This window comes from Brachycentrus maculatus, unplaced genomic scaffold (genome assembly GCF_059751285.1).
Source record: "Brachycentrus maculatus isolate JH-2025_06_01 unplaced genomic scaffold, ASM5975128v1 h1tg000440l, whole genome shotgun sequence".
Lineage (NCBI taxonomy): Eukaryota > Metazoa > Arthropoda > Insecta > Trichoptera > Brachycentridae > Brachycentrus > Brachycentrus maculatus.
In genome coordinates, this window is record NW_028281188.1 from 1,000,785 (window position 1) to 1,014,534 (window position 13,750).

At 37.7% G+C, this 13,750-nt stretch overlaps 1 protein-coding gene across 1 annotated transcript; it reads left to right on the forward strand.

Moving 5' to 3' along the window:
- The first annotated feature begins 562 nt into the window (after positions 1 to 562).
- Positions 563 to 13,013, forward strand: Mccc1 (Methylcrotonoyl-CoA carboxylase 1). Its single transcript, XM_088271419.1, has 14 exons — positions 563 to 700; positions 1,076 to 1,131; positions 1,812 to 2,031; positions 2,564 to 2,781; positions 3,509 to 3,656; positions 4,815 to 4,952; positions 5,039 to 5,134; positions 5,664 to 5,847; positions 6,715 to 6,932; positions 7,289 to 7,390; positions 7,711 to 7,875; positions 8,731 to 8,854; positions 9,770 to 9,963; positions 11,652 to 13,013. The coding sequence occupies exons 2-14, from the start codon at positions 1,094 to 1,096 to the stop codon at positions 11,961 to 11,963; spliced, it is 2,157 nt and encodes a 718-aa protein (XP_088127545.1). The 5' UTR covers positions 563 to 700; positions 1,076 to 1,093; the 3' UTR covers positions 11,964 to 13,013.
- The last annotated feature ends 737 nt before the right edge of the window (positions 13,014 to 13,750 follow it).

Consider the following 13,750-nt stretch of genomic DNA (forward strand, 5'->3'; position numbering starts at 1 on the left):
AATGTCAGAAATTTTGTGAAGCGTAACAAAACAAATAACAATTTTATACACACGGGATACTGAGCGAGGGTAATATAGTAAAAAAATGATTTTACCTAGATGAGGGTAGGATAAAAAAAATCGGGATCGACATAACACCTATTTTATATGAAATAGATAATAATGTCGGGTTGTGGTCCCGCGGTTAGTGTCGCGGACTCTAGAGTCATCGGTTTATCGGTTCGAGCCCACTCTACCACAATTTGATACCTATTTCTAATAATGAGCCGCTTAGGCTCACAGAAATAGTATGAAATTAAAGTATTTTTAAGCGGTCAGGTTAGGAGTCGAAATAATCGGCGGGTATGTATGAGGAGATGCATAAACGTGGAAGAGGCGACTAATGTTTGCAAAGACACAGTGTTGTGGCGTTCTATTCTCTCTGCCTAAAAATCGTTACTAGTTGAAATTTTAACAGGATTATGATTAAGGAAAAAGTTTGAAATTTTCATTCGTGACACATCCCATTCGGCCCTGCGTTGTGACGTATCGGTGTAGTTAGGTACCAAATGAATGATAAGGGGCCAGTTTGCCTCTTATCAACTCCGGCGATAAGTCGCATGCGGTAAACAGTACTTAGTTTTAGTTTTGGTATAGCGCAAATATTACCGAAAATCATGTGCTCTTAACTTCCTACTTAGATTCAGTGTAATTCAATAAAGTAAGAATGATTAAAAATCACTTTCCATTACGCCAACAAAACTAATTAATGCAGCGACATTATGTCAACCGCGGCCGCAATATAAATTGTCATCAAGTGAAAATGAATACGTTTAAATACGAAATTTAGTTGAACAGATTTATTTTTTTATCTTGTGCGTAACTTGTTAATACTTTTATCAATAAAACGGTAGTGTAAATTATGATAAGTTTACATCCCCGTTTATGAAATCTATTTTAACCAATATACTATTTTTAAGTAATATATTATTTTTTAATGTTTTTTTTGTCATTTAAAAATCATTTGATTTTACCATATTTAAGTGCAAATGATTTTTTTAAAGGTAAATAATAAACTTTTTATTTTATTTTATAGATTTCGCAACACTTCGAAATGTCTTATGTATGGATTTTAAATAGGCTAAGAAAATGGTAAGATTTTTTTGTTTTAATAAGTTTATTTTGATTATACAAATTGTTTTTTCTTATAACACCCTTATCCGCACCCAACGGTGCATAGGGCACTACAATTTATGAAAGCAGCGTTATTTTGGATGTTAATTATTTATTTATTTATTGAAACTTCATGTACAAAAAATAAATATGTACATTGGCGGGCTTATTGCTAAAAAGCAATATTTTCCAACCAACCAAAAACAGACACGTGATTTGGTCAAAACGTTTGATACCATATATAGCTGTTTGCAATCAGAGGGTAGATAGTACTTGAACATTAGAAAAAACACAAACTACGAATTAACATATAAAAAAAACATAAATTACAAAAGATGATAATAAGGAGGGCAAAGGAAAAAGGGAGTTTAAGGAAGGAGGTAGAGGGACTAAGGGAGGAGGTTAGATGTTTGATGTTCGCATATATAACCCTGATCCTGGCGTTTCTTATTCTATCTCGAAGACTCTTGGCTGATATGCTTCTTGGAGTCTTCATTTTTCACACTCTTTTCATTTCATGCATAAAACGCTAAAACTAAACATTTGAAACTAAGAACCTTTGTACAAATAGGTCGATTTACATGGCAAATTATGTATAAGCGAAAAAATACATATGTTTCTTTTTGTAATTTAAAAAATATATATATTTCCCTTTTTAGTACGCCGCCAGTACGCCAGGTCGTATACAATGGCTTCCGGTGCAACTGTCAAATTGCGCGCCAATTCAAAAAAGACATCCAAGTGAGGCCGATAGAGAAGGTCGTCATAGCCAACAGGGGAGAGATAGCTTGCAGAGTCATCAGAACGGCGAGGAAGATGGGCATCCAGACCGTGGCCGTGTATTCAGACGTCGATAAGAACGCTATTCATGTTCAAATGGTATGTAGCATAGGGTGTTTTTTTAGAGGTAAACAAATTCAAATTTTCCGCTATAAATTGATGGTGAAATGTTGCGCCATCTTGTTGAAATCACAGCTCCGTCACAACGATGCCATTCAACTGAGGTACGAAGTAGTCAGTAATCGTGGTTTTGTAGCGCTCTCCATTGACCGTAACATTCTGGTCTTTAAAAAAATATGGACCAATGATTCCACCTGCCCATAAAGCACACCAAATACTGACTTTTAATGGATGTAAGGGTGCCTCGGCCAAAGGCTTCTGGGTTTTCTCCAATCCCATTCGGTAATTCTGCTTATTGACATTAACCAAAAATGTGCCTCATCAGTGAAAAAAATTTTGAGCTGAAAAAGAGGATCAAGCTGAATATTGTTTTCGGCCTATTCACTGAACCTACGACGCGCATAGACTTATGATGAAACGCACTGCCTACAAATCAACTGTCAACTGTCAAATTATCGAAATACAGTTGATTTTATTTGATTTAACAGAAATACATACTTTTCATGTTCAGGCTGATGAGGCGTACCACATCGGTCCGGCGCCCTCCCAGCAGAGCTACCTGCGCGGAGACAAGATCCTGGAGGTGTGCAAGCGCTCTGGCGGCCAGGCCGTCCATCCGGGCTACGGCTTCCTCTCCGAGAACCTGGAGTTCGCAGAGGCCTGCAAGCAGAACGGGGTCATCTTCATCGGACCGCCCTCCTCCGCCATCAGGGACATGGGAATCAAAAGGTGATAAGAAAACTAGACTTTTCTCAATACAAAATTAACAATTTCTATTGACAGGATGAGGCGAGAGAAGGCATCGTTTATCCGGTGAGGAAATTTGGAAATACTCCTAAGTCTATCTGTGGAGGTCCTCACCAAAACGTTACATTTCAATTGTAAATGATTTTAAGTAATCAGGAATTCTAGCTCGTAAAATTGTTCCGTTTTGGTGCGATTTAATGATTTCATATTGGTTTAACACAGGATTGGTCACGTTTTGTAGCTATTTTAATTAATATTTCGATAAAATACAGTAAACAGAACAGATTTCCATTTAAAAAATTATTTTGTGCAATATCGGAAATGTAACTGTTTGGCGAGGACCTTCACATCTGGCTTCTTCATTTTGATTGGGAATACGAAAAATGATAATTCAATATAGAAGGAGATAAAAGGTTTCTTTATAGTATTTTTTTGTAAATACTTACTTTCTAAAACGTGAGATATCTACTAGTATTAGGTTCATCTTCAGTGTAAGAATGGAAAGAGGCTTAGCTTGTGCTCATCTTATTGCAAAAAAAACTCTGTTTTCTTTTGAGATAAGAAAACTCATCAGTTCACCTTAGTTTAAAAAAAAATTATGAAAAAAAAAGTCATTGTATTATGTAAACTTATTCTGCTGGATAGATACTTGTATATTGGCACTGATGTACAAAGTTGAATATTTAGTTTTTGTTGGTCATGTTGTTAGCACATCCAAGGCCATAATGTCAGCCGCCGGAGTGCCGGTGATCCAGGGCTACCACGGGGAGGAGCAGAGCGTCCAGCGCCTGCAACAGGAGGCCGCCAGGGTCGGGTACCCCCTCATGATCAAGGCCATCAGGGGAGGAGGTGGCAAGGTATTACTTCTCACTCGTGCTCTGAGCTTTGTGGCTTACAGTAGCGGTCTAAACCTCCTGTTCGTTCGTGTCATGTCAGATCCCCCTGACGTCGACTTTCACTCGAGAGTAATTGTCCTTGTCTTGGGCAGCTCTAAACAGTTCTGTTCCCCGTCCATCCCGTATATTTCGGAGCCAGGAGATCTGTCTTCTGCCCACACCTCGTTGACCCTCTATTTTGCCTTTTATGATTAGGTGCAATAGCTCGTACTTCTCTCCTTTCAGCACATGCCCCAGATAGGATGGATATCTTCCGGATCTCGATATCAATCAGCAACTGTCTCCCTGCTCTTGCTCTTTGGAGTACATTTTTGTTGCTGACCATATCGGTCCATGGAATGCTTAGCATTCTATGATGTAGAACCTACGATGAGAAACCTCCTGTACGCATTTAATTTTTATATCTTTTTCTTCTTCGTGTTTCTTAGTTGTCCCAAGAGAGATTTCTACAGCTTCAGCTTCTCTGTCTCGCTCTATCTAGAACAGCCCTTAACTTCCTCCAATCCCTGTCCTCAATTATGATAAAAATAATAAGAAAAATATATGAACTGTGAGACAAATCTTGATTGATATAATTTTTTGATCTATTGTATTATATCTAGGGATCATTTAAATGTATCATTTACTTAAATTGTGTCCATTGATTTTGATATTAAAATGAAGATATACGTACATATGTTTTGTATAACAAAATAATCATACGATATGTAAGCAGAATATGCTTTAATCCTTGTAGATATTAGACAGGGAGAAACTTATAAACATTTGAAAAAAATCTCTGTCTTGTTTTGAATCTTGACTTTGAGATTTAAATGGAACACATAACATATTTTTCTTCTCCGTCTTATTCCTTGTTACTGAGGGTTGTGGCCTTTGTGGAAGCATGAATCCTTCCAGTTATCCCTTGACTGCGCTGCACGTAGCGCTCCAACATCTTAACTTGATCGGTCCATCGTTGGGGATCTTCATCTCCCTCCCTTCCACTCCAAGCTGCCGATTATAACATGTTACTTTTTATCATAGAATTGTCACGTATTTTTTCTTTTCTTCATATAATTTTTGATAACAGTATTGCATAAACACATACACGCTAGGAGAATTTTTTCTTTATTTTTTTAGGGAATGAGGATCGCGGAGACTGAAGCGGATTTCCTTTCAGCACTCGAGTCTGCTAAACTAGAAGCGATGAAGTCATTCGGAGACGATAATGTCCTGCTGGAGCAATATGTCATAGACCCGAGACACGTTGAAGTTCAGGTAACTAGACATCTTCATTCAGTACCTGCAATATGTTACATAGTTAATACATAGTTAATAACCATCACGTTTGATTCTTTGTGAAGGTGTTTGCTGATATGCACGGGAATGCGGTGCACTTATTCGAGAGAGATTGTTCTGTGCAGAGACGGCATCAGAAAATCATCGAAGAGGCGCCAGCTGTAAGTAAACTACCGGAAACGATTTTTAATACATTTTTTTCCATTACTAACGGCCGTAGCCAATTTGTACAAAATATATTACATATTGTATAATTTATGATAAAATAATACATGTTTTTCTTTTTAAGTATATTATTCGTTCGAAAAGTACTTATTTAAACAAGTATGAACATATAAAAAACAATAAATTATGCATTAGCCTAAAATATTGTATTTATTATTGCTTTATAGTTGGGAAGTGACATATTCCAGAAATCGATATTGCCTTCGATTTTGCATTCGATGTCTATGAGTATTTCCTTTTTTTATATCAATCATGGGTAGAATGGCGAATGTCACACGTAATCCATATTCTATTGTGTATGTCATCAATTCAGAACTTACACTATACATATGCATATATCAGGGAAGAATGGAGAATGTCACACAAATTCCATACTCTAGTTGGTGTCAGAACTTACACCATATATGCACATATCACTCATGGGTGGAATGGGGAAGTCCAGTTGACGTGTGTGGTCGGTTTCAGCCGGGCATATCTGCGGAGACCCGTCGGGAGCTCGGGCAGGCGGCCGTGCGGGCCGCGCAGGCCGTGGGGTATGTGGGCGCGGGCACCGTGGAGTTCATCCTGGACCGGCACTCGCACGCCTTCCACTTCATGGAGATGAACACGCGCCTGCAAGTGGAGCACCCCATCACCGAGATGATCACAGGTTCAACCAACAATCAAATTCATCAATTTATAACATTTTGAGCACCCAGATCCAACAGCCCCTCATACTGGAAATATTTCTTTCCTGGTCTCGATCCTGTGGATTGGTCTGCAGCAACGAATGACATGTCCATGTCCATAGCCATTCTGGTCTATTTTCCGAAACCCTCTTTAGCTCCTCATTTGTCAAGCAGCCCGTGTACTCGTATAAGACACTGAGGTATTCGCAGCGTGGACGTCCTCTGGCGTTTATTCCCCCAATCGTTCCCTCTATTCTTTTGTGCAGGAAACCCTCTTATCTCAACTTGAAATTAATTAGTAAAAAGTCCGTTTAGACAAAAAATTGCAAGTTGTACACTGCTAATTTGTGCTAATCGCTCGAAGAAATACTGATTTATCAGAATTATCTGGTAAATATTTATATTTACCGGATAATTCTTCTTCTCCTGTGCTTGTCATGTCAGGTCCCCCTGACGTCGACTATCACTCGAGAGTAATTAATTTTCCTTGTCTTGGACAGCTCTAAACAGTTCAGCGCCTCTACATTCCTGATTCCCATCCAATCTCGTATATTCAGGAGCCAGGAGATCTGCCTTCTGCCCACACCTCATGGACCCTCCACTAGGTGCAATAGCTCGTACTTCTCTTCTCTCAGCACATGCCCCAGATAGGACACCTTCCGGATCTTGATATCAGTCAGCAACTGTCTCCCTGTTCTTGCTCTTTGGGGCACATATCGGTCCATGGAATGAGTAGTATTCTAAGATGTATCCACATTAAATAAGAGTACCACATCGATAATTAACGTACATAGCTGTAAAATTTGAGGATTGAAGAACGTTTTTCTCATATTTTGTTTATGCTTTAGGTACTGATTTAGTGGAGTGGCAGCTGAAGATAGCGGCCGGCCACCCACTGCCGGTGGAGCAGGCAGACATCGTCATGTCGGGACACGCGTTCGAGTCCCGGATATACGCGGAGGACCCCCGCGGCGGCTTCCTGCCCGGCGCCGGAGTCCTGAGTCACCTGAGCGCCCCCGGCGGGGAGGGCGTGCGCGTGGAGGCTGGAGCCCGCATGGGAGACGAGGTATAATACAATAAGCCGACACTTTGATTTATATACGTAGAGTAATGGTCAGCATGCTCGGCTACCATATTTAAAGGTCCCGGGCCCGATTTCCAGGTGGGGAGCCAAATAAATATAAGTGATTTTTTCACCCTTTACTTTAGTCTAAGGGCTTTTAAGGTAGTATTTTACTAAATCGCACAAACCCTCTCACTCTAATTTCATCCAATCTCTCTACATGGCCCTCTTCTTTAATCTTATCAATATTGTTACTCTTCAACTTTATTTCCTCCATACCAGCATAATACAAATCAAATATCATATGTTGAGAAAAGTAGATACTTGTATTTTTATGCATTCCATGAACTTCTTTATAGGTGTCGGTTCATTATGACCCCATGATTGCGAAGCTGATCACGTGGGCTCCGTCCAGGCAGACTGCGTTAGACAAAATGAAGGATGCTTTATCTGATTATCAGGTATATATTTTCATTGTCATTTATTCGGCATCCAATGTTATACAAGTTCATCTTTAAGTCATCATAGATTATAGACCTCTAAACTTCTTCTGAGGAGTTTAACATGGTTTCCTCCCAGCAATGAGCAAATGCTGAGAAGTTCCTGATTGGCCCACACTAGATTATCCCTCCTGTTCCCAACACAGATTTCAATAAAAACATATTTATTTAGTTAGAAGAAACAAAAATCCACTTAATGATCTATAAACCTTGTTATAAACAAAAATTTACCCAAAAACCACAAGCCGTTGAATTGTGATCGAATTTTTTTTGTCATTTAGATCACCGGATTGGAGACAAACGTAAACTTTTTGCTGGATCTCTGCAAGCATCCAGCTTTCCGATCCGGAGACGTCCATACTTCCTTCATCAGGGATCACGAGGCCACCTTGTTCCCGGAACAGATCCTGGAAGACGACGTACTAATCAGAGCCGTATTGGCTACGGTAAGTACATTTACATTATTTCTGAATTATATAAAAATTATACATAACTTTTATCTTCTATACTTGCTTTCTGTCAAAAAAAAGACAAAAAGCCACATATTCCGTGGAGAAAAGTATGCCTTTCTACACATTTTAATAGAGGGAAAGGTAGGGGGCAGACGGGGCTTGGGGCGTAAAAGAACATCACGGGTCAAACATTTTCGACAGTGATTTGCAATAAGGGAGGCAGCAGCCCTCATCAGACTGGCCTAGGATCGCGTAGATTTAAGGAGATGGTCGCCAACCTCCGATAGGTTTGGCATGAGAAGAGGAAGACTTATTTTTTATATGGCTCTGCCAAAATATACTAATGCTTTTAGGCCGTTAGACTGCGTTACAGGCGCAGGTTTAGGCTCTCCATTCACTTGACCGCTCCTAGTGTAGCTTTGTGAAGGTATTTAAGGCCACGAGGGTGTCTTCTAGTAGGGCACTCCTCCACTATGTGCTGGACAGCCTAGTTCTCTGTCTCATAATTGCATCTAGGAGACGGCGTCAGCTCGCGTCTGTGGAGCAGGAAGTTGTACCGTCCTCGCAAGTTGCGAATCCTATTTAAGGTCATCCACAGTCCCTTCAGAAGAACCCTGGGACCTTCTGGTTTGGCAGAGTAACAGTTCATGATTTTTCATACCATTCTTCTCCCATATGGATTTCCAATGAAGCATCCTTACATCGATCTTCGATTGTCTAGAAGAGGTTTCTAGGCTTGACTAAACATTTATTTGGATGCTAAAATCTTCCAGCTTTTAAGGACATTTGTCCTTGACCTTTTTTTACCTTCTATAATTGTTGTAACTATTATTCCTTTTTTTCAAATAGGTTCTTAATGACCAAATGGAGAGTACGAAGAACATGAGTGACAGCGGTATTCACGTGGCGCCTGTAGGATGGAGGCCGAACTATCAACTCGAGAGGACATTCAAGTTTTTGTATAATGGAAAAGGTACGTCTTTTATCAATCCATTGTTGCACTTTTTTATCTTAATCAGGTATTTTTATATTTCATATACACTTGGGTCTCTTTATGCGATAGATACGTTCCACGGGGCATAAAAAAGGACTTGAACAACATACAAAACTGGGGGATAGGTCCCATTATTTTTAAAAACCGCATAACTTCAAATCAATATGATAGAATGTACCAAAAATTGTATAAAAAAAGTTTATAAATAAATCATAAAAATAAAAATACAATATATAATAGGTCATATAAAAAGTATCTGCGGTTTTTTGCCATTAGATGATGTTAATGCCCATATATCGAGTAAAACTCACTTGATTGTTTCAAATGAACATGTGCTTAAAAGAAGACATTTTAGTCTACATTTTTAAGAAAACTGTTTTCCAATTCATTGCTTTTGTAATAAGCTAAATTGATTTGAAAATGAATTAAATATCTGAAGAAATACGCTTTGTGGTGCTTTTTTACTATTAAATGTTAAAAACGTTGCAAAAATTGCCGAAAATTTTATGAAATGTGTACGGTGAGAATGCTTTGAGAGGACCCAGGAGTTGTTTGCTTTTACAAACTTCAGGTACAGTTAGTGTCTCATTCTCTAGTTTATCCAGTATATGTCGATAGGTGTTCTTAATATAATATTTTTTAAAAGTGAAAAGGATGTCCTGATCTAGTGGCTGAATTAAGCATGTCGTGTTGGGTGAAAGAAACACTATTTTCACATAAGATTTTTTTATGCGAATTCGCATAAAAAAAAACTTGAACTACCTACAAAAATAAGGGATAAGTTCCATTACATTTGAAAATCGCATGAAAAAGATCCGCATAAAAACAGACCCAAGTGTATATAATAAAAAACAGATAAAAATGTTGAAGTTTGTTTTTTATTTGTTTCGCTAGATGTCTCCGCCAAGGTGGTGTACGAGAAGGAGCCGGGAACCTTCAGCGTGACCACCTCCACTGGAAAGGCTTGTAAAGTGTCTGGAAAACTTAGCAAGGAAAATAACCGTTGGGTTCTGAACTCTACTATAAATGACGCCAAGAGCAGATGCAATGTCGTCTTCTCCGAACAAAATGTTCATATCTTCGATAAGGTGAATTTTTTAATAATTTGAATATTATATAATATACTTATAGATATAAAGTTCTTAATAAATATGCAAAAAAAAAACCTGAAAAGTTTTTGTTGATAAAATTGAAGGATATATTGTTCGTCAATTTATCCTTTGATTGATGATCAAATTGCTGTATTAATTAGCCTGTTTTTATCATTGGTCAGTATATAGCACTTTTATAAAATATAAAGGTATTGCAACAATAATGATGTAAGTATAAAGTAAAATTATGGACACGCGGGGAATTTAAATATTTTACATCAAACTGTAACTGTAATTCTCTGTAGTATAATTTTCGAAATAATTTAGTTACGGCATTATTCGCAAACATAGAATTCAGTAACGGATCGGCTGTGTGATGGGCCACACTTCTCACCATGCCCAAATTTTTTAATTCATATTGGATTTTAAAAAAAAATTAAAAAAATGTTGTTATTTTTTTTTTTTTTAACTCATCTTTCAATTACTTTTTTTTCTTTTCAAAACATTACATTTATTTCGAAGAAAAACAAATTTTTCAATATTTTTTCAAGAATTGGAAAATGAACTCCCTCTCTAAACACAAGTAGGTATCTACTTTATTAGAGAGGTAGAAACGTTATATTTGAAATGTTTTGTATATTTGTCCGCCTCCGTAGTGTAATGATCAGCACGCTCGGCTACCGTTCTGGAGGTCCCGGGTTCGATTCTCAGGGGGGGTCAAATAAATATAAGTGATTTTTTCACTGTAATATTTGTTCAATATTACCCTGGACTGGTACCTGAAGCGGAGGGCTGATCACCTTTCCTTCATGTGTAAACGATCAAGATAACACTGCGTTTATATGAAGCAGTGCCCTATGCACCGTTGGTGTGCTGATAAGGGTTTTATTAAATTATTAATTTGTATATTTAACAACTATTTTGCATTATTTAACCCTTCACTGCGTGACTGCATGACTGCATTGACAGTTCGTCTTCGAGAGACAAGTGAAGTTATTATTTTGGCGTTCATAGCGCGTCTTTTGGCTAAATTATGAACTAAATACGTGAGTTATGAATGTATCATATCAGTAACAACAAAAAATGGTTGCTTATATTTTTAAAGAACCTTTTAACACTAACTTTTGGGTATGTAACAAATTTGATACACCATGCAGTGAAGGGTTAAATATGTATTTTGTAAAAAAAATAAAAAAATAAAATAATACTAAAAATATATACAAAAACTGTGTTTTAAGAAATAAAAAAAAGAATATTAATGAATTCTGTGTTTGCGAGTATGTCCTTAAAGTATGTTGGACCTTTACCTCGAATTTGGAAGAAAAAATAAGTAATTATAATCGGTAATAGTATAAGTATTATTCTTCTTCTTTATGTAGATCTGTTTGTTAGGGATCTGTTTGTGCCTCCCCATGTCGCTCTTGGGATGTCGGCTCCCAGCTGTCTTTCCATCTTTTCGGAGGTCTGCCTGGGGGTCTGCGTCCTTCAGGGTTGCCTTAGAGGGCGATACGTGGAAGTCTGTCTTCTGACATTCTGTTTATATGTTTCTTCCAGTATCGCCTTCGTTGTCGTCCCCGCCTCACGATATCCTCCGTCTTACACATGCTTCAAATGTCGATATTTCTTACTCGGTCTCGCAATGTGTTTCCGGTTATGGATCGGAGTACAAGTATTGTTTATTTCAGAATGGTAAAGTGAGGCTCGACAGGCCGGCGCTGGGGTACGCGAGCAAGCTGGGCGCCGCGGCGGCCGCGCTGGAGCCCGGCTCGGCGCGCTCGCCCATGCCCGGTGTGCTGGACCGCGTGCTCGTGCGCGCGGGCGAGCGCGTGCGCGCCGGCCAGCCGCTGTTCGTGGTGGTGGCCATGAAGATGGAGTACGTGGTGCGCGCGGCCCGCGACGGCCGCGTGCGCGAGGCGCGCGACGCTCGCGTGGGCGCCAGCGTCGCCAAGGGGGAGCTCATCGTGAGCTTCGAGGAGGAAGACGAAACGAAGGAATGATAGATCGTCATCGCTTTGCAGAGTTGAAGAGTGCCCATTATTGATTTTTTTAACGCCCTACATATGTTAGCATAAATAGCAACACAACTTTCTTTAAACCCGGTAACATTTGACGCAATTGAATCGTTTTCTTAAAATATCGTTATCGTATTGAAAAAATAAGTTTTTCTTCTAAATACTTTTATGATATTGAAAAGAAAAGAGTTATTGAAAGGCAAGGAGTTAAAAAAATTTTTTTTTCTTAAAAAATATATCTAATTCTTATTGTATTTTTAAAAAATGTGCGCAAACAACACGTCTGGCTTTTCGCGCAGCCAGTCGCGTACTGGATTTATATATTTGAGAGTACACCCTTAAAGAGTGGCAAATATTCCATTTTTTTATAATCCTCAGCCGCTCCCAAGTTATATTTACTCAAAATGTACTCCTTTTTGGATGCTGCGTTATCATCAGATTTTCCGTTGAAATGTTACAAATAAATTAATAGAAAAAAAGACAATTGATACTCTTCTAAATTAGAATATAGATATAAGGGATTGTTAAGTTAACAAATCACCGAGATGCCGTGTTTCAGTAAGCGAATTTTAAAATAAAAATGATGAACTAAAGTATTGATTTTTCGAATTATAAATACAAATATGTAGCAATTAAAATGCGTTAGGTATGTAAAATCCGATATTACACGCGCTGTTAATACGACTTTTCGAATTATTATAAAAGCAAAGATAAATTAAAATAATAGAGTGTGTAAATAAAATCCAATATTCCAAAAAAAGAGCTCCTACCCACTCTTCATTATTCAACGTTCCAAGGACACAACTATAAAATTACGTAGGACTTAGCTTCACATATGGTGTTAGAAAATGATGCGGAATGCATCGAAACACGTGTCACAATAGATTTTAAGAAATAGTGGTATTTACCATGTAAAACATAAATTCAAAATCCGATATACCACCTGATTGTTCATACCTTATTCAATCAATTTATGCATTGTAATTAGTGAAAAAAACGTATATTTATTAATAATAAAAATTGTTTGTTGTTTTATTTTGTAATTTTTTGTTCGTACCAGTAGCTGGACTAGAATGTTGCCGTTCTTCATTCGTATCTACTCGTACATATTATATACCCTTCTAAGCACTCGCGTCCATCCTCTGTTAACCTCACCCATAGGCTTGCTTATCATACACATATCTTAAAATTTTTGAATGTATAATCCTATTCTTTAGCCCCCTATCCACATTATGTTGCCGTTTTTTTGTGTCCGTTATGCTGACATTTTGCCAGCGACACAGATAAGTGTAGATGCTATGAATTTCATTTTGGTATAGGTTGCGATCAATTATATGATAAAAGGAAAACCAATATTTGAGATATAGATTAAAAAAATAAGGTTCTAAAAATCCTAATAATACAAAAATACGTTTTCTTGCGTCGTCAGGATTTTTTAAAGGTTAAAAAAGATATTTATCTGCACAAAATTGTTGAGAAAGAGGAATTTTTCTATTATTACCTTTACGTACGTATATTTAACTGTTATTATTTTATTGGATTACTATGTATCCACTTCTTTCCTACAATTCATTAGTTCACACTAAGATATAACCCATTTGTAATTATTTTTCTATTTTTCATTAAATCATACGTAAATCTACGTCGTTTTTTCGTTGTTAAATTTTATGATTGATGATTTATGCAAAGTACTTGATGACAAACTACTTACGTGACAGTTTATCGGGACATGACTCTATTTATAAATTCGACAATATTTATGTTGTACTTTA